General features: G+C 48.8%; 1 protein-coding gene across 3 annotated transcripts in view; it reads right to left on the bottom strand.

Moving 5' to 3' along the window:
• Nucleotides 1-27,001, bottom strand: part of KDM5B (lysine demethylase 5B) — a 1,291,824-nt gene that overhangs the window by 1,201,493 nt on the left and 63,330 nt on the right. For all 3 annotated transcript variants that reach the window (XM_069633695.1, XM_069633694.1, XM_069633693.1), the window contains exon 2: nucleotides 769-846. In XM_069633695.1, the coding sequence (XP_069489796.1) occupies nucleotides 769-846 (78 nt within the window). The remainder of the gene's footprint in view (nucleotides 1-768; nucleotides 847-27,001) is intronic.

The following is a 27,001-nucleotide window of genomic DNA, read 5'->3' as shown; positions in this document are numbered from 1 at the left end:
CAGCTGTCCTCCTAAAACAGTGCTTCCTGAAGACTGAAAGTAAACCAAGCTGCTAAACTACAAACACCTTGTGTGCTTTCTAGGTGACATTTCTTCCTATGGTCATCGTGTAAATTTGGAATGGTCATAAAGGCCGAGAAGAACCATTTTCAAGAATGGCAATAAAAGGTAGTCGGGATTAACTTTCCTTATCAAGGCACAATTTCCTTAAATAGAATTCCCACAAGAATATGCACAATATGTAGAGCGGTCACCATCTTCAAAAACAGTCACATTAACAAAGGTATAAAGAAGAGGTACTGAACAGCACATTAAGGTTGGTGTAAACTGGCTGTGGCATAAGTACTTCATCCACCCTATGAAAAGCTATAGGAGTTTGAGGGAGCCTAGCACAAAGGTTCAGTGAAAGTTAACTCTACTATCCCCACCCATTCATTCATTCATTGCCTTATAGGTCGGGCATACTTTTCAACTTGGTCAAAAAAAGGTTTGCCACACGTCACAGCTTTCAATATCCATTAAGTGCTATTGCTTTGTTCTGGGCACTGAGAGGGTTGAGCTCAATGACACCAATCTAACATCTGCTTCCATAGGTGTCCCAGTCACAATGCCTATTCCTTGCATCACTTCGCCAATAGTCTCATGTGGGTCAGGTTCAGCAGCAAAAAGTATCTCCTCACATCCTATAGACGAACCTTGAACAGCTTGATCAGTATCAAGTCCTAAATAAAAGGGCTTTTGGCACTCGTTTTAAAAAATAATGTTTACCTCCAACTCATTCAGCCTCTGGATACGAGGTGTGAAGTGGAGTTTATCAACATCACATGCAAACGGTGGCTGCCAATCCTGAAAGGAAGAGAAAGGAATAAGGTTAGTTATCACGCTTTAAATCACATTTTCAAAAAGGAGGTTCTACTTTATTTGAATGCATTTTCAATTTTTTTTTGGCTCAATCCATGTTAAAGTAAACATGAGTGCAGCACAAGCTGCTCTAAAGTCCTCTGGGTGAAAATGGAAGCAAAGCGTAATTTAAATGTTTGTCTGGCAATGGCCACCAGTAAAATGAGAGAAGAGCTTTGACCACCAAGAAGTCTTCAATCGTTTACAACATGAATCACCCATTTATTGTATTTATTGCAATTGATTTTACGCCCAAGGCTACATACATAGCAGGTATCTTAAGTATTCAGTAACATACAAAGTAAGCATCCTAAAGCATTAGGTTACATACATAGTCTGCATATTAAGTATACGGTTACAAGATTATCTTGGTCGGACACAACTTAGACCTCTGAGAAGGAAGCATCAGGCAGTGATTAGACTGTTACATTTATCTACAGTCTCAGGCTAGTGCCTAAACCATTAGTATTTGTTGAACAACCAGGTTTTGAGGGGTTTCTTGAACTTAGGGAAGGAGGTTTCATTGCTCGTGTGTGGGAACTGTGTTCCATATGTGGCAGGCTGCTACTGGCGTTACCTGATCTTCATGAAGTGAGGGGTGTGGAGGTGTGTGTTGGCATTGGATCTTAGAGTTCTGGTGGTGGTTTTGCGAGAGATGCTTTGACAAAAGGTAGGGGCATTGTCAGAGCTGCACCTATACCACCCAAATGCAGTCTCTAGGTGCTAAAATGGCTACGCAAAAAAAAAAAAATGGGGTTAAGGTCCAGTGTCCGGGTTTAGGTTGGGCTAGCCCAGTGGTCATGTATAGTGCATTTGAGGAAGTAGAAGCGGGGTATTGGAAGAATTTAGCGAGTAGCCAAAGCACTATGTGGCTAATCTACACTGTCCCATCTGTTGTGACAATTTGCTAATCTCTATAATTCTAACTTAATGTGACTCATGGCTAAACTTCACAATTCCAATTGTGACTCATACTAAAACTTCACAATTCTATCCAAGTGTAACGCATGATAATCTTCATAGGCTAGGCAAAAATACCAGTCTGTGTAGTACAGGAGCATGAACAACAATTCCCACCGGTGGGGTATGAAGAGAACTTGTGAAATGGTCCTATAATTCAGATGTCTGCAAAAGTATCATATTTCTATGCAGCAAATCGGATGTGGCAATAACAAACTGGGGCCTACAATGCATGTGCAGTTCATCAACCATTTCACAGTGAGCATGCCAACCAAAGCAAGACCTCCCTCTACATATAATGCCCCGCAATTCTCTCCAACATTCTCTGCACTATTCTCAGTTATTCAGACCATTATTATCCTCCACCATTCCCTCCTGGGAGAACCATTCAGTGGGTAAAAAATCCTGGCTCTTTAGAACTTAAAGGACTGCATTAGGGAGATGTTCCAACATCTGTATGGAGGAAGGAAATCTTCCTTAAACCTGGTCACCAGGGTCTTTAAAAAGGTAGGTCTTCCCAAATTAGTCCTGGGCTGCTTGGCTACACTACCAATTAGAGAGCTTGGTAAACTTGCAGGGGCGGGGGGGCCGCAACTAGTACCCCCAACTCTATGGAGGGGGCATGGAGTGGTTAACATGAGCAGTACACGCTTTTCACAAACGATCAAATGAGAAAATATCCACAGACTATTGTATAAATATACAATCTTTAAAGAAAAGGCAAGAGAGGAAAAAATAAACACTGCACAAGCAGTTAAATAACATTTGCTAAATAAATGCAGTTTCAAAGAGACCCTGAAAATTTAATAAAGAGTATTTCCTGGGTGGTGGTTGCTGCCTGAGAAGGCTTGTATCCAGCAACACCCAATATTCTATTGCACCCTCTCTCGTGGCTCCAGTGGTATGCAGACATCAGCACTAGAGTAAGGTGCAGATTCGCCTGATCTCCTTTGCTGCCTCAGAGTGCAACTACAAGTGAGTTTGGAGCCCTGTGACTTCGAGGCTAGCCTGTGCCCCTGTGGCGAACACCACCTCCACTTGCTGGGGTCTGCGACGCGCGTTGCACATCGCCTTCTGCTTCGGAGATCCAGAGGCCCACGGCACACGCTGGCGTGAATGGAATCGCCCCCCGGAACGGCTGCATTGAAGGCTAGGTGAGCCCTTTGTGGATCTCTTCTAGTTGCCCCATAAACGCATCCAAGTTTGTGCTCTTGACCGCTGAACACACCCCCCCCCCCACCCCCTCGCTCAAGCTTGTGTTATCCACCATTGCCAAGTTTAGGGGGTGGCATGAACCAGCGATGGTGCCACTGTCCCTGAAGATGCCAACACAGGTGCTCCGAGGAGGGCAGTTACTGCGGTCAATTCCTCCTCCAATTCTTTTCTTGGTCCTCTATTGACAGGGGCCACCACTCACCTTTATAAGCTTCTTGCACATGATGATTGGGTCAGCCCCGCCCCCCCCCCCGCCCGAAGCCTGAGATTCCCCACTAGTGATGGGTGAAGAGGATAAGAGCGCACTTCTGCTGTTGGAGTCATTGTCCCCCGAGATCAAGGCTTTTGTGCAGTTTACATTGCTCCCCACCGGTGCCCTCCCATCCAATCTTTTTTGCTAAGGCTGCATACTCCGGCCACGATTCGGTGTCCATAAACCATCCTGCCGGGGATGTTCCCCGACTTCCTCCTCCGCTAACCCTTCCTCCATTTGCATGTCCTCCACGATCTCCATTCATGGACTTCCTGGCCTCCCTTGGTGAAACATGGCGAACTTCTAGCACTCTCCCAAGCCCGCCCGCCAACAGCTCCCCGACATACTGCTGCAGCCTGTGTCGGGCCCTGCAGGGCTGTGAGGGACAGCGCTCCCCAGCGCTCAACATCCTTTACTGTGACCTTGATCCAGGCACCTTCTGGGTTGTTGGCCCAGCTCCTTTTTCACTGTGCTCTGGAAGGACCGTGGCGGCTGGCGTACCCTGACACACAGCACTTTCTCCTGCTCCGGGCTCAGAGGGGGAGCATTTGTTCATGCGCCCACTCCACGCGGGGGCTCCTGTCTGTATCAACATGACTGCTGTTCTGATCCCCATGGGGATACACCTGGATTAAATTCTGCCCATGCAGCACCATGGTCTCTGGGGCACGGACCTGCCGCGGGTTGCAGTGCGCTGGGACACCCCCATTCAGGGTCATTCCCCTGACTGCCCTCATGTGGGGCTCCCCTGTCCACGGCATGTTGTTACCCGACCCCTAGAGACTGCCCTTGTCTGGGCCTAGATCTGCACGGATTGGATTGGCCCTGGGCGCAGAGCCATCTCTACCCATCCTACTTCAACAATATCCTAGAGGAGGTTGCTCCCTGCCTTTTTCTGTGCACAACACTATGGGGAAGAAGAAACAGGCTAAAATGGACCAATTTGCATGTCAGGACCAGGACTCCCCTCCACCTACCATGGCCTCAACCACTATAGACGGGTCCACCTTGAATCAAACTTTGCTCGCCCTGAAAAATAGTAGACAACCTTGGTGCTAAAATTGACATGCACAGTGGAAATCTGATCCATTCAAATAGATAAACTATATGGCCGCATGACCGAGGATGGGCAACGTATCGGGGAGAATGAGGACAGTGTTAGAGCTCTGCAGAGGTTGCAGTGCTAGAACAATCAGTGAAGCGGGTGGCGGCCAAAAATGATCCAGAAGGGAGATGACACAGGAACAATGTCTGCATTGTGGGGGTCCCCGAACCCACTCATAACATGGAAGTGTTTGTTGAGAAGCTCTTTATGTACATACTTTAGCATCCCCCACTATCCAATATGTTCCTAAGAGAGGGCCCATCGCTCCCTCGCCCCCAAGCCACCCTCTGGCACGCCTGATGGGCCCATCATTGCAAGGATCCTCAGTTACAGGGACGGCAAGGCACAAGGGCGAATTAAGGTATGGCTCAATTGGACTGTTCCCTGATTTCAGCCCCCAGGTGCAGGAACAGAGGAAGTCGTTTCAGGTTGTTGAAAATAAACTCTGGCAGAAAAATCTGCGATCCGCTATGATACATTTTATTTATATCACGCCCATACACAAGTGTTTCAGAGTGCGACGAGGCAAGGGAGAGGAACAAGAGAACAAAACAACGACATTGAGAACACGCAAGTGCAGGGAAGGGGGAAGTGAAAGGGGCAGGGGAGGAGTGGAATGTGTTGAACATGTGATCAAAACAGGTAGTGCTGCCAGCAGGTAGTAAGTGCAAGAATAAGGTGCCGACGGGGGGTGTCTAATAAGTGCAGGGCAGGGACTGTATGGTTGCAGATCCAGACCCAAGTGCAGGGTCGCAAGGAGGTAGTGCAGGTATGCGGCTGGGTTGGCAGAAATGTGGGCCCGAAATCAGAGGGTAGCCAGGTGCCGAAGCAGACAGATCAGAAGAGAGGAAGAGCAAGGCAGAAGCAAAGAGGAAGGTCTTGAGGGGCTTCCAAGACCAAAGATGGTTCTTCTCAAGTTACAGAGAGGCAGGGGGGTCTGTTCCAGAGGGAGGCCCCAGCCAAAGAAAGATCCACCCCCAACTCATTGCCTGGAGAAGTGGCTGACCCTGAGGGAGTTCGAGGTGGAGTTAAGGTAGAGCGGAGAGCTCGAGGAGAAAGTTATTTACAAAGACAGAGTTGAAGGTATTGCAGACCCAGGCCCCAGAAGGCTTTGTGGACAATGCAAAGGGTCTTTAACTTAATTCTTGCAGCCACTGGGAGCCAATGAAGAGATTTCAGGTCTGGAGAGATACGATTCCTGGGCTTAGAAGACAGATGAGAGAGGGAGAAGAGGTGGATGAGGGGGAGCCTGAAACAAGCAGTGTCTTCCGCATAGCATTGAAAATTGGAGCAGAGCAGCAATGCGGTGGGCGAGGGGTGCCAGGTATTGGTTGAAAATCCAGGGAGAGAGGTTAGAAACTCCTCCCCCTGACCCTCTGGGAACACCACAAGTAGAGAAATAGAGGAAATGAAGGACCCAAGTTGGACCGGAGAGGGTCGGTTGGAAAGGAAGGAGGTCAGCCAGGCCAGGGCCTGTTCAGTGATAACCAGGTTATCACTGAGGCGATTGAGCATGATGGAATGGTTGACTGTGTCAAAAGGCTGAAGAGTAGGATGAGGACAGAAGGGATATTAGAATCAGGGTTGAAGAGTAGGTCTTCACAGATGTTCAGGAGAGCAGTTTGTGCTTCTGGCGGCTCTGAAGCCAGACTGATGGTTATGGAGGCACCCAACAGGCGGTGTGAAGATGGCCAGCTTTTCCATGAGTTTGCCCAGGAAAGGAGTGAGATTGGGCGAGAAGTTAGCCGAGCAGGAGGGGTCGGCTGTGGGTTTCTTGAGAAGAGGGTGCTTCAAAAAGTGAGAAGGCTCCAGAGGCGAAGGACTGGTAGCAGAAGTCAGCCAGGGCAGGAGCAAGGGTGTCAATATGGTCCTTGATGGTTTTGGACAAAACAGGGAAGGACCTGTTTTGACGAGAATAGATTGGACTTGTCTGGAAATCTCGTCGGGGGGGGGGGGGATAAGAACAAAGGAAACTAGGACAGGGAGGTGGCAGCAGGGGAGCCGGAGGTAGTGGAGAGAGCGGAGGGAGGACGACGAGAGGGTAGACAGAATAACTGGGTTTTATAGATGAAATGAGAGGCCAGGGCCGTGCAGAGGGCCTGGGAGGGGACAGGTGAAAGACTGCAGCAGGATTGGCCAGCTCCTTGCAGATGTTAAAGGGTTTGGCCCAGTTATTAGATACCGCAGAGACGCAGGCTTGGATGAGGGCTCTCACTGCAGACAGAGTCGGTATTGCCTTTGGAGGAGACGGCAGGCCAGTTTGTCAGAGGATGCACAAGAAGCCAACCATTTCTACTCAGCCACCTTACACTTGCGTTTAAGGGTAACCAGGTCATAGTCGTACCAAGAGTTGCACTTGGCTTTAAGCGGATCCTCGTGACCGGGGCAAGATCATCAAGAGTGTCAGAGTGGAGCTTTGAAAGGGCAGTGTCAGGGTGAGAGTCAGCTGAGAGGGGAGGGGGTTCAGTGCTCGAGTAGACTTGGCCTGCAGGGTAGAGAGGGAGAGATGGGAGGAAAGGGGAAAGTGATCGCTCCAGGAGAGAGAAGTGGTGAGGGAGGGGGGGGGGGGGGGGGGGGGGGGGAGAGAACATCCAGCGTGTGCCCTGCAGTCAGTCGGGCCAGAGGGAATAGAGTCGCAGAGGTCGTAAAAGAGTACAGAGGAAGGACAGGAATCATCCAGGTGGATATTGAGGTCTTCAAGGAGGAGAGGTCAGCCAACTCAGAGGAAAAAGGTAGTCGGCCCAGGTGGTGGTTAGATGGCAATGGTGAGAGTGGCCGGGAGAGAGAAAACCGACAGACAAGGCATTCGGAGGAGTAGGCTTGCACGGGAATCAGAAAGGCAGGACTCCAATTCGGGAAGATCAAAGCTAAACCCCCACCAGGACGGTTGGACCTGGGCGCAGAGGGGATCTTGTAGCCATCGGGGAGGAGAGTGTCAAAGCTTGTGACAGAGCTGTCCGGGAACCATGTCTCACAGAGACTGAAGACATCGAGGTCTACCTCTTCCAGTAGGTGGCAGATGTGAGGAGTGTTTGACAGCTGAGCGAGAGTCAGGAGTGGCAATATGGAGAAGGTTGCCAGCCTTGAGAGACTTCAGGGAGGGTTACAAATCAGAGGTACGCCCTGCAGAGGTGTAGGAGCAGGCAGCGGCAGAGAAAGGAGAGGACGAGGTAGCCAAGGAGGAGGCAGAAGTAGGAGACAAGGAAGCCAGAGAGGAGAGAGGGCACAGCAGGATAAGGAAGGAAGGTGATGAGGCGCGGGAAGCGTATAGCAAAGAGAAGGTTAGCCCGAGGGCCTTTGAGCAGGACGGTGCCGTTCCGGTACACATTAACAATTACCCTCAAAGAGTAGAAGGGGTCCAGGAGGCCCACCCATTAAGTGCCACCATTAATGGAAGAGAAACAGAGCACAGAGACCAAATGAGGAGTCCAAAGATCAGGAGAAGGAACGACAGAGGATGCTGGCAAGGGTCTGTCTGGAGGATGTGCTGGTGTAGTTGTCGGCGATAGGGGGGGACCAGGGTTTCAGGCCAATATATCATTTTTTAACTTCTTCCTACCAGACAGAGAAGGGAAGGATAGCCAATGGAGAAACAGTTAGAGAAGATAGGAGAGACAGACGGTGCATAGTTGATGTGGAGGAGGGTGACAAGGAGAGGAGGGTGGAGGAGGATGGAGAAGGAGAGGGAGCAAGAGAGTAAAAGCAAGACAGAGTAGCACAATGGCTCAGTGAGGGCTCACTGAGCGCAGCCTAAAAACAAACAGTACAGCCACAAGGGCACAGCTCAATTCGAATTGGCAGCAAGGTGAAATACATTACAGTGTCAGGTAGGAGTGAGTCCGGGAGATGAGTAGTTGAGAGTCGGGGGGGTGAGCAATTGAGGGAGAGGCAACTAACCCATGGTCGTTGAGGTGTAGGTGTAGGTGTACAATAGCTCAGGCTCCAGCAGGGAGTGCAGCAGCAGTCCCATTGATCTGGTGAGGGGTGTAGGACGACGACAGGGAGCAGACAGGTGACTTGGGTGTATGGGCCAGGTCCCATCTCCTGGGTGCTGCTATTGGCTTATAAAGACCAATGGGAGAGGGAGCAGGGACTGGCCAAAAGCAGGTTAAACTCAGAAAACGTGGTGCAGCCATCTTGGTGGGCCTGAGCTCAATGAGGCACAGATTGTAATTCTGCTGCCTTAAGAAAATACCCAAGCAGTGGGTTGTGCGCAGAGAAAAAAAAAAGATTGCTGGCCACACGCGAACATCAGGCGCAAATTCTTAATCAGGCATTTAAAAACCAAAAAGATACGTCAGTGCGTTATGCCCACAATTTCATCAGGCTTACCCCAGAAACAGCACTGACTCGAGGAGGTAGAACAGACAGGATGAGGGCTACAGGAGCGTAGACAGCAGGGCTCCATCCAGTAGAGGTGAAGAAAAATGCAGAAATAAATGAATGGAGTGAATGTGCCCTGTGAAGCTCCGCGTGGTCTACAATGGCAAGACCTAGTTCTTCACAAACCATTCAGCTGCGGACCGTTTTGTCTCTGAATTACCCGACTAGTCCGTGGCCCATGTGGACCCCAACAGTCGAATAACACGCACTCCGCTTCCTTGCTGTGCTGCCTGTCCTTATTAGGGACCAATGGCCGCACCCGTTAACTATGTGTGGGTACCTTCTCTTACTATTCCCTCCATAGTGCCCCAGATTAGCTGTTGAACCTCGAGACATGAACGGAGTCTTGTCCGCTTCACGATAGCAAGACTGTTTTGTTGCTGGTCACTCGAGTTAAGGGACCACGATCAGTAGCCTGTTGGCACAGTCACTGCGCCTTGTTGGTGTGGTTTGATTCAGTTGGGATGGGAATGTCACGGTATTTTGGTGTTAGGGAGAATTCTCAGAAATGTGCCAATTCATCTCTACCAGAGACCCCCCAGATCTTTTGCTGGACTTAAGGATTTTTAATTTCTAACCTGCAGTGAGAACTTTTTTCCCGTATTTGTTCTATCATTTGGACTCGGTGCTTCTTTTGACCATGGAGTCTGAAACTCCATAGGCATCATCTTTACATTGTGACACAAAGCACCTTCAGTGCAGTGGCACAGGGCAATCTCTTAGATTTCCAAAGGTTTAAATACCTTCTCTTGGTGAAACTGTTTCCAAGAGCAGTGAAGTGAAATTGACTTGACTTACATTTTGCAACTTTTTATACCCAGCACACACTAGCTTCCCATAGGATGCTGGAAGTGTAGGCTGCTGATGAGATTATTGTGTTAACTTGTCTGGAAAAGGTTAAGGAGGAGTCCAAATACACACCTAGCTTTTTAACTTCTTTAGAGACGGGAATGCTACTTCCATGAATTGTTGAGGGGCGCGGCTAGAGAGCCATGGGATAGTGCGCATCTTCCTTGAGCTCCCGGTGATGCTACCAGATCCTGCCGTGTAAGTGTAATGGACACCGTGCATCCTGGAAACTACTGAAGCTCCTGCAATGGGAATGTTATCCGACACGTGTAAATGAAGTTATAATCAGAAGACAGGAGATTCCGGCGAAGACGGGAAACAAGATGGCTACCGGCCTTAAACAAAGGAAAGTGCCCGGGAGACACAGATGAAGCTGGCAGGGACTGCACTCCTGATGCGAAGTGTAGCGATTGCAGCGGACAAGGGACCCTGCTATGAAGAGGGGACAGGAAAGCAAGAAGATCCCCCCCCCCCCCCCCCCCACATTGACTTACACGCCGATCGCCAGAGCGGTGTATGTAGAGCAATGGAATGTGCCCAGAGAGCCGCACAGCTGATACAAATTACGCATTCCCCTACCGAAGACCGAGATAGACGGGGAAACTAACTACAATACGCTCCTGCCAGATCAAAAGGAGATAGTTACAGTAGCAAGGAGTGTGCGCAAGAGGACGATAAGCACACCAGTCGCAAAAGCAGGGCGGGTCGGTTGGAAAGGCCTCCCTGTTCGCCCCCCCCCCAGGCGAGATATAGATGGCGGAGGAAACCAAAGGCTACATGTAGCGAGTGAAAAGCCAGCCCAGAGAAACAACGCATGCACAAGGGGCCAGACGGCAAACATAGGATTCGCTGGAACACAGCGGACTGAAGTGTCCGCACCGAGACATAGCTAGTGTACCATAACATGGAAAGCGAAACGACAGCTGCAGCCGCACCCTAGAAGTGCGCACAATAAATGTATAGAAGGTGCCCCTGGACTTAAAGCATTTCTCACGGGGCTGGGGACGGTCGCCAGTGAAAGTGACATGGAGAAGATGGCGGCCACCAGCATACAGAAAGATGAGATTCAGAACGTCTGAATCTGACCTCGGCAGACCGCTCATCAGACTACAACGTGCACTGTAGTACAGACTGATCAAACACTGTGGGAAGGAGGGGACACGCTGCAGACCAACAAACGGGAAGTAGTAACCACAAGGAGGCAACGGAGATGGCTACATCTATATAAAAGTGCCAAGCAGGTGGGGCAGTTGGACACCAGCAGCAACAATGCTGCTTGACATTGGATGGCCCGATAAGACATGAGAAGCATTGGCCTGGCACCACAGAGCAGACCATACACAACCTGGCGCTGAATAGCACCTGGTGCGACCACCTCGCCACATGCAAAGACGACATCTAGGTTGCCCAAAGTTAAAGGGAAACAACCAACCCAAGGAGTTTGCCAAATCATCACCAGCATCTGAGGGAGCGAGACCCAAGGAACAGCGCACACAATATGAAGAAACTACAGCATGCAGTGATAAACAGATACTGGATGCCATAGCGGACTTAAAAGTATCTTGGGAGGGCAAGATGGGCGTGGCCATCCTGGAACTGAAGACCTCGCTTGAATTCAAGATTGACGCAGTAAGCATTGAGGTGAATATGCTACGACAAGACGTCTGAGCGCTAGCTGAGCACACAGGCAGCCTGGAAAAGGAGGTGAAAGCCAACATAAGCATGTGCTCGGCCAATGCAAATGAGATCCACACGTTGAGACAACAGGCGTGCAACCTCGAAAGCAGAGCTAAAGCAGCAGAAGGATGTGCATGCAGAAATAACGTCCATATTGTGGGGCTTCCGGAAGGCGAAGGAGGATCGGACCCGACAAACTACGTTGAGAATATGTTATTGCAAGAGATAACCGGTGGAGTACTCAGCCAAGGGTTTGCAGTAGAACGAGCGCAGAGCCTTGGCCAGGAAACCGCCACCAGGAGCCCTCCTGCGGCCAATTATCGCTAAGATACTGAATTATAAAGACAGAGAGCAGGTCTTTGAGCATTTCCGCAAAGGGGGGGGGGGGGGGGGGAACGATAAGCAGAGCATCAGCAACCATCACGGCGTATACGGACGACACCCTCTTGGTGCAGAGGCAGCGCATGAACAATGTGGTGGCCAAAAGGAGGTTGCGGGAGGCGGGCCATAGATACATGCTCTTGTATCCGGCAAAGATGAAAGTGCTCCACAAGAACAAGGCCCTTTTTTCCTGACACCCTAGAGGATGTGATGACATGGCTGGATGCAAGGAACTGCCCGTCAGGGTCGGGAGACCAGGCGGAACATAAGACGAAGAAGTAAATCTGTACCCTTGCAAGGCAATACTAGTGGACAAATAGACCCTTTGAAGAGAAGTACAGCACATATATTGACCTTGGGACTAGATTATAAATTGTGCACGAGACCCAACCTATAATATATAGGTAAATTAGTTGGCTTGAGATGTGAAAGTCGGGCGGTGATTAACATACAAGAATGTATAAACTGTAGCTTCAATGGAGGAATGGAGGAGACGCACTTTTACCCCCAGTAGTTGGATTAGTTAGGATATTAGTAGCGTACTATTCCCCTGCTGGGTTCTGAGTAGCGGCTAAGCTGCAGAAAGGGACTAGATGCAGGGTAGCCTGACATCCAGGGATGGAGCTGGGCAATTGTTGGGGACGGGAAATGTAGGGGGGAGGGTGGGAAGGGAGTTGAGGGATTTGGGGTGTTAGTAGTTAGAGAACAAGCCTAGATACACGTGCATCCAAGATGGAAGCGGACAAAGAGGGGAGTCAGAGGGGGGACGGGGTATGGCTAAAACATGGGAGATCTGAAGATAATGTCCTGGAACGTCAAGGGACAAAATAGCTATTTATAGAGAAATAAGGTCATGATGCATCTAAAGAGTCAGAAGATAGAAGATAGATATTGCCCTAATACAAGAAACACCTCACTAAAGAGAAGCTAGAAGTACTAAAGAGGAAATGGAAGGGCACCCTTCTAGGTGCAACATGTTCGGCTTATGCCAGGGGAGGGGTGGTCACTTGGATAGCACCACAGGTCCCATTCCAGATGCTACAGTCCATGGCGAAGCCGACGGGAGGATCATAAAATTGAGGGGATCGATAGAAAACAGTAGTATGCATTGTTAATACATAAGACCCCAAACCCAGACAGTGACCCATTTCAGGACCCTATAAAGCAAATTGAGCCTGTACCTAGGTTGCACAGTCATTTGGGGCGGTGATTTTAATTGTACGTTGGACCCAAAGGTGGGCAGGTCTGATGTGAAATATGATAGACCAACTCCACCCCTGCTGCTAGAGTCCCAAGAATGCTACTGCGAGACCTTCAACTGGAAGACACATGGAGGCTGCACCACCCACACGATAGGCATAACTCAGCCCCACAAAAACTGTATACACGGTTGGATTACGTGTTTGCCACGCAAGAGATCACAGGGTAAATTGTGCGCCCAGAATATAGAGCGTGAGTCCTCTCGGACCACTCGCCACTGGCCTTAACATGGCAATAAATAGCCCCGAGAACCAAGATCCCTACTTGGCGACTTAGAGCAGAGGCTTTAAAAGATATGGTTTTCAGAGAAGACGTCAGAAGCGAAATTGTAGAATACTTCGGAAATAATGGGGAGTGTAAAGTCAACGGGGACCCTATGGGAAGCATTCAAGGTGGTGGTAAGAGGAGCAGCAACAGCCAAATCCAAGGGACTGCAGGGGGGTATACTACTGCAACTACAGAACACAGGAGAAACTAGAGATATTACTAAACAATGGAAGCCACTCCCAGCAAGACGCTAGTAACATCACCCAATTACAGCAGGAATGTATGAGACACTGGGAGAGACTAACTTAAATTACAAAAAACATACATACATAGAGAGGTAACATGCTGAGGGAGACAAGCTGGGAAGATTGTTAGCATGGCTATACAAAAGTGAGACCCCCCCCCCAGACCAACGATTAGAGAGATACAGGGAGAGGGTGGACTAATACTAGATACCCAAGAAGGTGTGAGTGAGGGGTTCCTCGAATGCTATAAACAATTGTATAGTGACACAGTATGTGAGGAAGAGAGTGAAATAGCAGAAACTTTGGAGGATATTGGCTTACCGAAAATAGCCGAAGAACGGGAAAGCCTAGAAGCCCTGATTATACTAGAAGAGCTAGAGGCGGTGGTGGAGCAATTACCAACTAGCAAGACCCCAGGAACAGACTGACTCCAAAGTGAATGCTATAAAACGTACAAGAATGAAGTGCTCCCCCATTGCTGTCAATGCTAAATGAAGCATATGAGGTGGGGACACTGCCAGAATCCCTTGGAGAAGCGATTCCCCCCCCCCCCCCCCCCCAAGGACGGTACATAGGGGTCCTGCGCGACAAGCTACCGGTACTACCAATATCCTGGGTGACAGACACCTTTAGATACCTGGGAATTGACATCTACCACACACCAGAGGCAGAACCCACACAACACCGAAAAAGCACTGACAAATGTCAAAAGTATGACATTTTGGACTAAACTCCCCCTGGCCATGATGGGGAGAGGCACTACTGAAAATGGTTGTATTAGCCAGATTATTGCACTTCTTAGGAAACATACCATAATACTTAAGCGCTTCTTTGTCAAACTCCAAGGTATATGCAGAGATTCTCTACGGGCTAATACAAGGAACAGGATTGCCCTATGGAAATTACAAAATGCATACGATAAAGGGGGCATTAAGCTACCTAACTGAGATTTATTACCTGGCCAGCCAACTACGATACGTGGCAGAATGGCTAGCTGAAGACTCCATCAGAGGCCAGATTGTTGAGATCCGACTGTGCCCCTGTACTTCCAAAGAATGGATCTGGTTTCCTAAACGTGAGATAAAGAAGAGCTCAGGTATGCTGGAACTAGGATGGCAAGTATGGCGCAAAATGTGCCAGACCATAAAGAATCTGACCACATGCTCCCCGCAAGTGCCATTAGTGACGCTAACCGGATGAGACGCCCAGCTAAGGAAGATGATCCGGAACCAGTGGGGATTGTAACGATGGGTGACATATGGCAAGAGGGGGCAATAAAGGGATTTAACGCACTGGTGGACGAGACATCTGGGACAACACAACCTACACCAGACTAGTGCGGAGAGTGAAGGAGACATGGTCAGAAATAATGCTTGATGGACAACCAGAAACAGCCATTGAAACACTATGATATCGCGGAAGGGGGGGGCACAAGGTTTCCCGAATTTATGAACTACCGATGTCCAGGGTGGGGAGGGAAGTGGCACAGCTGAGATGTGAATGGGAGGACGACGCTGAGGAACCAATGACAGATGGGCTATGGGAACAGGTACAAGGGTATCACAAAAAAGTGTCTAGAAACGTGAGGCTACAACAAACTCTATATATCCCACAGAGCATACATGACACCCCACCCCCCCCGAGAATATCTTGATTTAAAGGTGCAGAACGACAAACATGTCCCAAATGCGGGGAGGAGAATGCTGGGCTGGTACACATGTTTTGAGCATGCCCCGAAATAAGGAGGTACTGGGGAGAATTGGTCCAAACATTGAACGAGAGAGATCAATCTGAAGGTAGATTCAATACGGACATGCATGGGTGGGGGGGGTTCCCCAGGTCACGCCACTTGAAACATGTCAGTAAACTCAAAGACTTGGCCCATATATTGGCCAAGTGTAGGATAGCCGTGGGGTGGAAAGCATCGAACAGACCGAAGACGGAGGTCTGGTGGACCGACCTCCGCAAATGGTCCGAAGCTGTAACAGTAGTATGGAGTGAGGCGGCCAACAGAGAGGAAGAGGCGGAAACCCTAACAGCCTGGAAACACCTTGTGGCCACACCGAGGACCTATCTGCGAACACAGACGAGGAGACTCCTCCAATGAATAAAGAGCAAGGGGATGGAGCAAGGTAGGCTTGTTGGAGGGTGGGACAAGGGAAGTAGTAGACACTAAATATATGTCTGCCACTACGCACGATAAGACAAAGCACTGCTGGGGCTGTTGGTTTATTGGCGATTGTTTTAAAAGTCAAAAACAATTTTGTTTTAAAATGTATGAATTGTCTGCATTTGGGGTCAAATTTTTTTTTTTTTTAAAAAAGGCGAGTTTCGGTACCGACCATGAGTAACTCTGTTTTGTCATTTTTTAGACAAAGTTCATGTTGGGACATCCAGGATTGGATCATCTGGTAAATGTTGTTAAGCATGGAAGAGTCTGTATCGTAGTCTCCGGTTAGGTGGATGAGAATTTGTGTGTCATCCGCCTAGTTTGTATAGGACACTTAACGTTCATCAACGCTGTCAAATAGCAGCTTTGTAAATATGTTGTAAAGCGTTGGTGACACGCAAGATCCTTGAGGTACCCCGCGAGGAACAGGGGCAGGGGCGCATTAGCTAGGTTTGAGAAAACTCGCATAGTATGCTCAGAGAGGAATTATTTTATCCAGGCAATGGCATTGGGTGAGAAATAGGTAGCACTGCCCAGGTGGTGGCATAGTATTTTGTGATTTACTAAGTCAAACGCTGCAGAAAGGTCTAGGAGAAGTAGTATGGCTACATTTCGGTTGTAAATTGTGTCCATTTGGGTTTTTAGGTCGAGGAGTGCCGTTTCCGTGCTGTGTCTAGGTCTGAAGCCAGATTGGCATAGGTCCAAGAGACTGTTTGTTTCCAGGTGTTCCTGTATCTGGAGGTAAGCGGTGCGGTTAAGGATTTTCAGGAGGAAGGGGACCGCCGTAATGGGACGGCAATTAGTAGGGATGCTGGGGTCAAGGGATGGTGTGTTTTTTTGGCGCGCAAGGACCCATACTTCTTTCAAATTCTTTGGGAATGTACCTTCTGAGAGTTATTGATGAGGTAATAAATGCGATAAGCAATAGAAGTGAAGTGGTTAGCAGGGTCACACTCCCTATCCCATTAACTGGAATGAGTCTCTCCATATCTAAACATTTGCTGCGCCAACGCCACTCAGACGGAATAGCCACACCCAAAAAATAAAAATGAAACAATGCAGCACTGATGGAACTAATTAGTCACATTGGAGGGCCTGGACATGAAGGTGAAGACAATCGATTGACTGCAGCAGCTAGATGCCAACCAGGCTTCAGTTAATATTCTGGAAACACATGGACATGCCAATGTCAGAACTAGAGAAAAAGAAATTAGCCTGAAAATGGATGACTGAAAACTGAGATTTTTGGGATTTCCAGAGAGGGAGAGACATCGGAGCGAACAAGGTGATCAAGAAGATTTTCAACCAAGATAATACCACAGTGCCTACAATCAACAGGTCCAACCGAGCGGGAGGTGGGAGATAAAGGGCCCTGCTCAGTGTTGGCAAGAAAAAAAAATGTTTTTTTGAACATGCCCAAAAGGCCCAGTGAAATGGGGCACTGCCCGAATTTCAATCTTCCAGGACCTGTCCTCGTATACACTGTAAGGGTGTTGGCTGTGTGGCCCCTTAACCAAATGGGTGAAATATAGATAAAGCTTCCAGTTTTTGTTGTCTTTTGAGCTTGAGGGGGTCCAAATACAGGTTGGTTATGGAGGAAGACATTCACAGAGTCTCTGGGGAACGGTTTGTGGAAGAGGATGCAAGGCTACAGGCCCTGCCTACCGATGAAGTGGACAAAGGCTGCGGGAGGAAGAAAAGACCCAAGGACGGGCGTCTGGTCCCGGGTGCCCGAAAATTCAAGAAATTTAACACCCACCACCCACAGGGTCATGACTTGGCAAGGCTGTACCATAAAGGACCAGAATAATTGAATGGGATATCATGTCTAGTAGAGTTGGCTATTGTTAGTTTTCAAAGTTTTGTGCATTGGGGGTGCAGGGTAGAGCAGGGAATTGGGGAGGTGGGGGAGCTATGTGTCCCTGAGGAAGCTCTCCAGAGTAGTCTACATACGGGGCATAGTTAGGAGGGTGTTCGGGGGACAGTGGTTGAGGGGAGCAGGGTTTTGGTACTATGGAGGGGGCACATACAGCTCATGGGCTCATGGAGGAAACTGTTGTGGAATCTTAGTGCGGTGGACCACGGGTGACCGGTGGTCTGGTCCTAAAGTGATAAGCAGGTCATCACAAGGCCGGATGCCAATGGGGAGTTTGGGGGGGGGGGGGGAAAGTTGCAACAAGGTTTGGTGGTTCTAAGCAGCATAGTGTCGTGTGGCAGTGGAGAAGAAAAAAAAAAAACGTGAAGCATGTAAGGAAGGCATGGTATCAACAGTAAGACAGACAAGTGACCACAGTTCAAGGGTTTGCAAAACGGCCATTAATCCTAAATCTACAAATAGCGAGCGACCATCAACAAATAATGCTGTCCTTGTGGTGTCTTGTTAAAATAAAAAAAAGGGGGCCTGGACTAATAAACCTATTGCCAATCCTTAAATACAAATTGTGTGGGGAAACAATGTTATGTAAAAGAAAGAAGTGTTCAAGAAATGATATGTCAGGATGTTCAGGCCATTGGCCTCCCTTCCCCATGTTTTCTGCACTGGACAAGGCAGTCTGGCTTCTCTAGCACAAGGGGCAGTTCAAACATTAGCATCATGGCCTCCCGTGCCAAAGTCTCTTCTTTCATAAGACCTGATGCGACAAAATACGTTCTTTTCCTCTCAGAATTTCACATGTACTCAATTGCTCAGGTGATTCACTAGTCACTTCCGTTACCTCAGATCCCCCATAGCCAGGTGCAAATAGGATCCGTTATAAATAACCTGCCTAATACCCAGAGATTTAAGCGCGGACCCAGGGATCAAACCAGTGTTGATCTGTGACGTCTTGCTTCGAAGGCAAGCACGTTGGCCTTGAGCTACCCACCCGAGATCCACTTGAATACAAACTTCCTAGGATTTTCATGTGTCCAATTTCCCAGGCGATCACCACTCCCCAGCCCCCTCAGTGGGGCTCAGTCTGTTTGTAACACAATGTTCAAACAGTCTCCCTCCGCAGGGCTCGGATCAATTTAATTTAACACAAACTTGCTTTCTCCAAAAGCTTTCAACTGATCTCCCTCATTCGGGCTCGGACCAACTTCCATCTACTTTGTCATCAATTTTCTAGGTAGTACAACTTTTAAAAATAAATGATTGTGCATGGGATTTAGCTTGACCCGTTGCAGGACCACTTTGATGCAGTTCTTTGCCACTCGTTCACTTTCAGTTAGATACCCTACAGAGACCTTCAAATGAGCATGCATGCAGTGCAGGACCACCATGTCAAATTTACCGTGTCTTGGTTTCAAAGTTCAATCACTCATCGGTTCAATTTGACTCACGTCGGTCATCAAATGCGTTTCATACAGTTTGCTTCAGCCCTCATCATACAAGGTTGCCACTTGCGACCTTGGCTTCAACACAGACCGGTCTGCTCTCACTCTCCCCGATTGACCGGCTGTGTTGCTTTCACTGGCACTGCTTTGTTGCAGGAGCCAAGGAGAGTACCCCAGCGGCAAAGGATTCTCCCCGCCTTGGTTATCGAATGGCAGGAGGGCGCCAGGCACCCCCACCCCCAACACAAAATGCAGGATTCTTCAGCCTGGTCTTACTTTCAGGAACCCTCGAGGAACAGAGTGCAACGGTCCCATATCATAAAGGTCATAGGCACTTCCCTCCTTTTGATCCACTTCCGTTTGGCTGCATTTCTCATTTTAAACTGCCATCTTGGAACTGCTGCTTGCTCGTGTGCTTTGTCTTGCTCAGTGTGCTCTCATGCTCTGCCTTTTATCAGTGTGGGGAAGTGTAACGGAAGTCAGGTGTGTGTGATGGTCAGTAATCACCCTACCATTATATTGGGAGAAGTCAGTTATACGACTTGTGTGTTAAGTCAGTTTCCCCTCATAGCAAGCTGTCTGCGAAGGTGCTTGTGTTGGGAGCGGGGGGTTGAGTTCTTAAGTATCCTACCTGGTAGGATGGGGTCAAGGTGTTACAAACAAGGGGATACCGCGTCTCGCCATCTGGTGTCCCACTCACCCAGGTTATTCTCCCACACTGGTCCACCCCCAGGACCTGCATCCAAAAGCAATGGCCGTGTACTGCCCACCTGGATGACAGATCCCCGGGGACCAGCGGGTGAGACACCTTCAGGTTTCTCACAATCGAGACATTCTGCGGGGTCCAACAGTGGATTTGGGTACTAAGGGGGAAGATTCAGATGCTCTGGAGTGGACAGAAAGATTGAGTCCGGCTGTGCCCTTGGGGTGGGTTCCCTCAATGTTCGGAATTAAATTCCAACGATTCCCGACTGTGCGCGAGTTCAACCGACTAAAGCTTGGCCCGTTTCTCCAAGAGACTCATTGGCTAAGACAGGGAGCCGGCAATGAAAGCTATGACTGTAGACACAATTTACAGTACATCAGATTCACTAAGAAAAAGGGGGAGGAGGGGTGGCGATCACGGTTGCTAGTAAGGCAAGTATGGGGGAAACTTTACCATAGTCCTGGACCCAATGACAGATCAGAAGCGAATGAATGACGCTCCTCCTCAGATGCAGCTAGTTCAATCCTGGCATTTTCAATTAGCAAATGCAGGGTAGTGGACTCAAGTTCACGTAAGGGGTAGGCAAAATGCGGTTTACGTATTACTCCCCGGTCCATGACGCCTATTTGAGAATAGATTACATTTTTCTAGAGGGAAAGGATGGGTTATGAAGTCTTGTACAGAGCCGATACCATGGTCGGACCATGATTTGGTGAGAATTGTGATCAGGCATTGGGAAGGGGAGGGATGCAAGGCAAAGTGTATATGCCATTACCTCCTCGTTAAGGATATGGGAGTCGCTCAAGGACAGTTGACTCGAGTTGTCTACCTCGAAATGGCTCGACATCTCCCAAAGCGTCGAGGAAAGTGTCCCGTCGCCCTCCTCAAAACCCTCAGGTGTGTCGGGAGACTCCCTGACTGAAGGGGGTAGTCCCTGCTTTCCTTCGGGTGTTTTCGGCGTATCCTTTGATCTATGCGTAACGCTCGACGAAATCTTCGGCGTACGCTTTTGGGCGTCGGCTACAACGATCCTGGCTAAGCTATCGGCGACATTCTTGTCGGCGGAAGCTTGAGTTTTCCACGCTATGGTTATCGAGCGCTGTACGGCGGTCTGCGCCTTCTGTTGATGCGCACCGGCCGATGGTTTGGTGGTGGTGCCCTTGTTTGCCGAAAGCCCAGTCGCAGGTCGCGGCTGCGAGAGGGGCTTCGAACCCGAACGGTCCGAGGAGGCCGCCGGTGGAACCTGCGTCTCCTTGGGCGCCGAAGCTCTCTTCGACTTAGACGAAGAAGAGCCATGGGTTGTGTGCTTATCTTTATGTGAATCTTTGTGTGCGTCAGTGTCGCCGGGGTGTTCATCCCCATAAGCAGGGCGTGAGCCGAGCCCGTCGGGGCCGGGGACAGACGACGAAGCGCGTAAGCGCTCCTTAGAGGGGGTTTCGACTTCCGTGGCGGAGGTCGTGTCATCGCGTTCCTCGTCACTGTCGGTGGTAGCAGCGGCGGGTGAACCTTCGGCCTTCGACATCGCGTAGGCCGCCCACCTTTTAACCCTACGGTCTTTTAGAGTTTTAGGCTTCAGAAGCCGACAAGCCGCGCACCCTTCCTCTTTGTGATCGAGGGGCAAGCAGCGGTTACACCGTGAGTGCTTGTCCTTCCAAGTGAATTTGCCTTTACAAAGTGGGCAAAACCTAAATGGTGTCCTCTCAATAGCAGAGGCAATAAATCGCGATAAACACCCCCAGGGAAAGGAAGGGGAAAGGGAAAGGCATTCTCAGAAAGACCCAGAGATGTCCCACGACCCCACTCTCCCTACTGTATGTGGCCAGCGAGGCCAGGCCACGTGTTCGGCAGCGCCGAAGATTTCCTCCGCTCGACCCTCCGTCGACGATTTTGCTCGGCGGAGAACAGCTACACTGCGTCGAGGGAGTGCTGTATTAATCTTCGTAGAAGAAACGGCCAAAGGTCGAGGGTTGCAATGTCTCTCGAGGAGCTCCGCGTGAAGGCGACCAGAAGCTGGGCGGAAAAAAACAATCTGAGGGACCTCGACGCGTGAGGGATTGTGGGTACAACGCACGTCACTATAGGGATAGTGTTTCAGACACGCCTGGTCGACGTCCCCTTTTCGACTACGAAAAACAAAATGCAATACTCCGCAGTGACCACTGGATGTCGGACCTATGCACAGCATGTGATTCTAAGCAGATTAACAAACATCAGAAAAAATAATATTTCCAAATTAACAATGGGGAGACTGGGATTCCAGGTGTGTGTGTGTGTGTGTGTGTGTGTGTGTGTGGCACCTTGAAAGAGGCAATCAGGGGGTAAACTCATAATAGGGAACAGGATAAACAGGAGGCAGCTATGATGGGGTGGGGGAGGTTGAGCTAATACCCAGATGTCACAAAGGCACAAAACCCAATTGAAAGCCCTATTGCTCAGATGGAAAGAAAACTGATGCGTCTTAAACAAAAGTACCATGAGAAAGGGGACAGGGCAGATTATGATACTGGCCTGGAAGCTGCAGGAGCAGCATAAAGCTAAAAGGGTGGTGGCTATACATCCAGAACAGGGACACAGTTTATAATGATAGGCATATAGGTAAGAAGTTCAGGAAATTCTAGGAGCAGTCGTACACAGCATAACACCGGCAGATGGGTCGCATGTCTCCTGAATACTACAGGTGAAATTATTAGGAGTAAAGAAGCTGTAGTGAACCCGACAGAGGGAGGCTAACCGTCAGGAAGGATCAGAGCTCGGTTGAGGGGGATCCCCGGGGTGAAGAGTAGTCACCTATCGTAAAAGATTACGAAGGGGACATTTTTGTTTTGTTATTTTGATACATCAGGCTTTCAGGGTAAGAGACTTTTTGTAAAGAGACCCACCGAAGATCCCTATATCGCTGAGAAGAACAGTAGCCATCTTCTGGAAAATCCCAGTTGTGTGCTGTGCTCAAGAGACCCACCTTGTCCCGTGCTAAAAATGTGGGGCAGGGAGACCTCACTATACCATCCTGACTTATTTTTGTGAACACTCCTTTCTTTTCTTGAGGAACACTATCCCACACTATGTTTGTAAATTCGCTGCAAGGACTGGCAATGTTTTTTAGTATAGGCCCTTTTTATTTGACGATACGCCACTAGGACTGCCTTATTATTTGATGGTCGATGCTTGCTCCCATCTTAGATTAGGATTAGATTAGGCGTTTTTCTTACCCATTTATAGAGTTTAATAAACACCCTTGAACTGTGATCACTTGTGTCTGTCTTTACTGTTGCCACCATGAGTTCCTTACACTTCAAAAGTCTTCCTGTTGTAGGATACGCCAGGATTCCAGCATCTCACTTTGGCCTTCAGCCGCTCTTCAAAAGTGGCACGCTCCACGACTACTCTCTGGTCCTCTTTGGGAGAAACCAGAAGGTGTCTCACCCGCTAGTGCCTAGGGGGGGTAGGGAGGGGGGGGGGTCTCATCCAGGTGGCCAGGACACGGCCATAGCTGATGGTTCCAGTTCCTGGGGGTGGACCAGTGTGTGAGGATCACCTGGGAGGAGTCTTCAGGAGTGGGACACCAGATGGTGAGACGCGGTATCCCCCTTCTCTGCAACACCTTTACCCCCATCCTAACAGGTAGGACACTTAGCAACTCAAATCGTCCCCCTTTAACAACACAAACACTTTCTCACGGACAGCCCGCTATGAGAGAAAACGGACTAACACCCGAGCCGTATACCTGACGTGTCCCAATACAATGGTCAGGCAGGGTCAAGCAATTACTAACGATCCTGCACGCCTCACTTCCATTACACTTCCCCTCACGGATAAAAGGCGGAGCACAAGAGCCCTAATAGCATCACTGTGTCAAAGTTCAACTTAGAAAGTGTGCCCTAAGAGCGTCACTGTGTTAATGATGAATTTAGAGGGTATTCCCAACATCCTTGAGTGTGCCTTAATAGCATCACTGTGTTAAGGTTGAACTTAGAAAGCATGCCCAATAGCATCAACGTGTTAATGTTGAATCTACAAAGTGTGCCCCATTAGCGTCACTGTGTTAAAGGTGAACTTAAACGTTTGTCCCAATAGCGCCACTGTATCAGAGTTGAATTAAGAGATAGTATTCCCACCATCATTGAATGTTCCCTAATAGCGTCACTGTATTAGAGTTGAATTTAGAAGGTATTCCACCATTCACTGAGTGTGCCTGGTCATATACACTTTACTGATTACCACAATATCACACTACTACACTTACTCTCTCCTATACACCACCATTCAACTAGAACACATTCGGCCTAGCTGTTCTCATACTAACATGACCCCACGAACACACACTCATGGTAGAAGAACCTCAGGAAAGACAAACGTGCCGCTACGGCTGCTGTATTGGTTTACGGCACTCCCAACTTTCACTCATCCCAGACCAAAGCTGTCCCAGATAAGATGAATATGACCCTAGTTTGGGAGTCCTGTGGTCCCTGTAGAAAAAGGGGTGTGTGAACAATAGGCTCTCCTCCTGGCCGTCAACGAGGAGTTCACCGTGGGGTGCGCCTCTGGACTTGGGTAAAAGCGGCTTTCGACATAAGCAAGAGTGGTCAGATAAAGGCCTGGAGAGCGGGGCCACTGTTTAAGGAGTATGCAGTGGTAGGTGCGATGCTGGGGCGAGAGAATCAACATCTTTGAATATATATACGACTGAAGGGAATTATAGAAAACCCTAGATGGAACACTGAATTGGCTAGACCTGTGACATCCTTTTAACAGGCTATCAACCGCGCAGTCTCTGGGAAAGAGATAGTTTAAGCTATACAGGGTTCTGGCGACAGCAGATACTGCAGGGAGGCAAAAATATAAGAGTACTGGACCTTACAGACTGGGATGGAAATCTTGGGAGGGCATGTGGGAGAAAGTATACACAATTATGTTTCAAGGCAATCTCTTTACAGCAGCAATGGAGCATAACTTCAAGATGCTGCATGGTGGGCACCTAGACCCCATGGGACTATCTAAATGTACAGCAGGGTGTCCCCGCAGTGTCCCAGAGCGTGTGGCCAAACGGGCACCCTGTACCATATGTGGTGGTTATGTCCAAGAATTCCGATCTACTGAACAGAGCTACTTAGTTGGATAAAGGAAATTGTGTGGGCCTCACTTGTGTTGGACCCATTACAACTATTGTTGGATGTCCCAGCAGGGGACCGGGAAGATTATCGATTCACCAAATTGTGGGAGGCAATGTTCCGTGCAGGGAGAGTGGCACTAGCCCAGAAATGGAAGAGTGAGGAAGTTCTGACAAAAGCTGACTGGGCGAATAAGCTATGGGACATATTTTTGATGGAAAGGTTGACGGCTACGGTTAACACTAAAGGGGGCGTTCGGCCAGGACTGGGGTATGTTCATATTGAAACTGGGAGTAAGCCTAATCAAAAGACCTACATGGTGGGCGAATTCATTGTACCTATACCAGCAAGGGGACAATCGGGAGCGTGGAATCATGTTGCCCCCATTGATGCGTGGGGGCAATTGTTCCACAGGGTTTCAGTCAGGAAGGGAAACGTCGATTAAAGTCTTCTCAGTTGGGGTGTTGTAACCCTCTGTTGACCATTGTGTCTTTTGACGTTTCCGGTAACTACACAACCAGATGTGAGGGGGTTGGGGTAGAGGGTTGGTTCATTAATATTGATTTGAAACATGTAAGCTGTAGGAAGTTGTGAACCTTAATAAAATTACTAAAAATGGAAGTTTAAAATAAATGAGGCAAACGCCAGATACAGAATGGATACAAGTTTCACACTCCTGGGTCCAAGAATACCTGCCCACACATTGGATGTGAGGACACTAAACATTCGCAAACACAAGGCTGTAGTTTGCAGAATTAGGAGAGCAATAGAGCATACAAAGGCTTACGGACCCTTCCATAAATCACAGCCACCTTTGATAACTATCACCAGCAATCACCAAGTGGCAGTAAGCTAAGGTCCAGAGGCTTGCCACGGTACTGAGGGATTACAGAAAATATATCTTTAGGGCATTCCTGAGGATCAGTCCATTCACGGCCCACAGGCCGCATACCCTAAAGGCCAACATATGCCAGCCAGGAAACAAAGCTGCCTCCCGTACATAGGCCTGTAGGGGGGCATTGCCTTAATCTCAGCCAGAAAACTGAAGACCGGCAGCAGCCAGAGAGCTTCGGGTAAGTTGGCTGAGTGGGTAAGAGTGTCCCTCAGCCGCCCCCCTCCAGAATGTTACAGCGAGCAGGCTGCAAAACAAAAATGCCAACTTGTAGGTGCTGCCTTTTTCAACCAAAAGTCTACAAGTTCACACTTTTGTTTCCCAGCCAACTGACCTAGATCTGATAAGTCATTTACTACCATTAGTGATAGGGGGATGGGGCGGGGCGGTTTCCATGGTAGCAGCAACTTGGGTTAACAGGTTTGCACTTTGATCAAGAGAACAAGTGGACAAACAGACCCTAGGCCTAAACGCAAGCAAAACTGATTGCAAAATAATCAGCTCTGGATTATATGATTAAAGCTTGATTCAATGTTCCTCCACTACCTGCACCATAACATTGTTATTGTGGTTTTGCAAGATGGGAGTCATCACAAACCATGTTGCTTCAAAGCACAGGGAAGTACAAGGAGAGCTGGTGGTGTAGCATACAATCATAGAACCAGATTTAATTATCAGATCCTAATGGAGAGGATTACAATGTGGTTATAATTCTGGGTGCAAAATGTGCACTCTCCATTGGCAAGTAAGAAATGGTGCGATATCTGCATCTATAAAATTGAGGTGGCGAGCTATTAATTATGGCTGGACATGACCAATATATACAGCATTATTTTATATACAGACAAATTGCACCAACATGGAAGAAACTTGGACAGTTTAACAGAAGTAAGTTATATGTATTGAAGCCTGCGTGGAGTAAAGGGCGCGCTGTTTTCTGCTGTGCGGCTGTGTAGCTGGAAATCACTTTTTGCTGCCCGATTCCCTTTACCTGGCTGAAAGACTGCTCCCGCTCCAACTCGCGTAAGACTATCAGCTGGTGCTGATAGCAGTTGAAGCGAGCGGGTTCTGGCATAGAGTTCCTGCATCATCACGTGACTCGTGTCACGTGACAACTTGAGGCAACTCCTCCGGAATACTGACTAAAAAACAGAACAGCGCGACCCTTGCGACGTGAAACCCGCGTGGAGTAAATGGCGCTCAGTTTTCTGCTGGTTTCGGTGGTAGGTGCTTGATTCTTTGAGGTTGAAGGTGATCTTTGTAAACAATACATATTGGGCATTTCCCTGCTGTATTCCACTTTAATACCACCTAT

Source organism: Ambystoma mexicanum, chromosome 13, assembly GCF_040938575.1.
Source record: "Ambystoma mexicanum isolate Mex_15411 chromosome 13, UKY_AmexF1_1, whole genome shotgun sequence".
Taxonomy (NCBI): domain Eukaryota; kingdom Metazoa; phylum Chordata; class Amphibia; order Caudata; family Ambystomatidae; genus Ambystoma; species Ambystoma mexicanum.
This window is presented reverse-complemented; position numbering and strand designations above follow the sequence as displayed.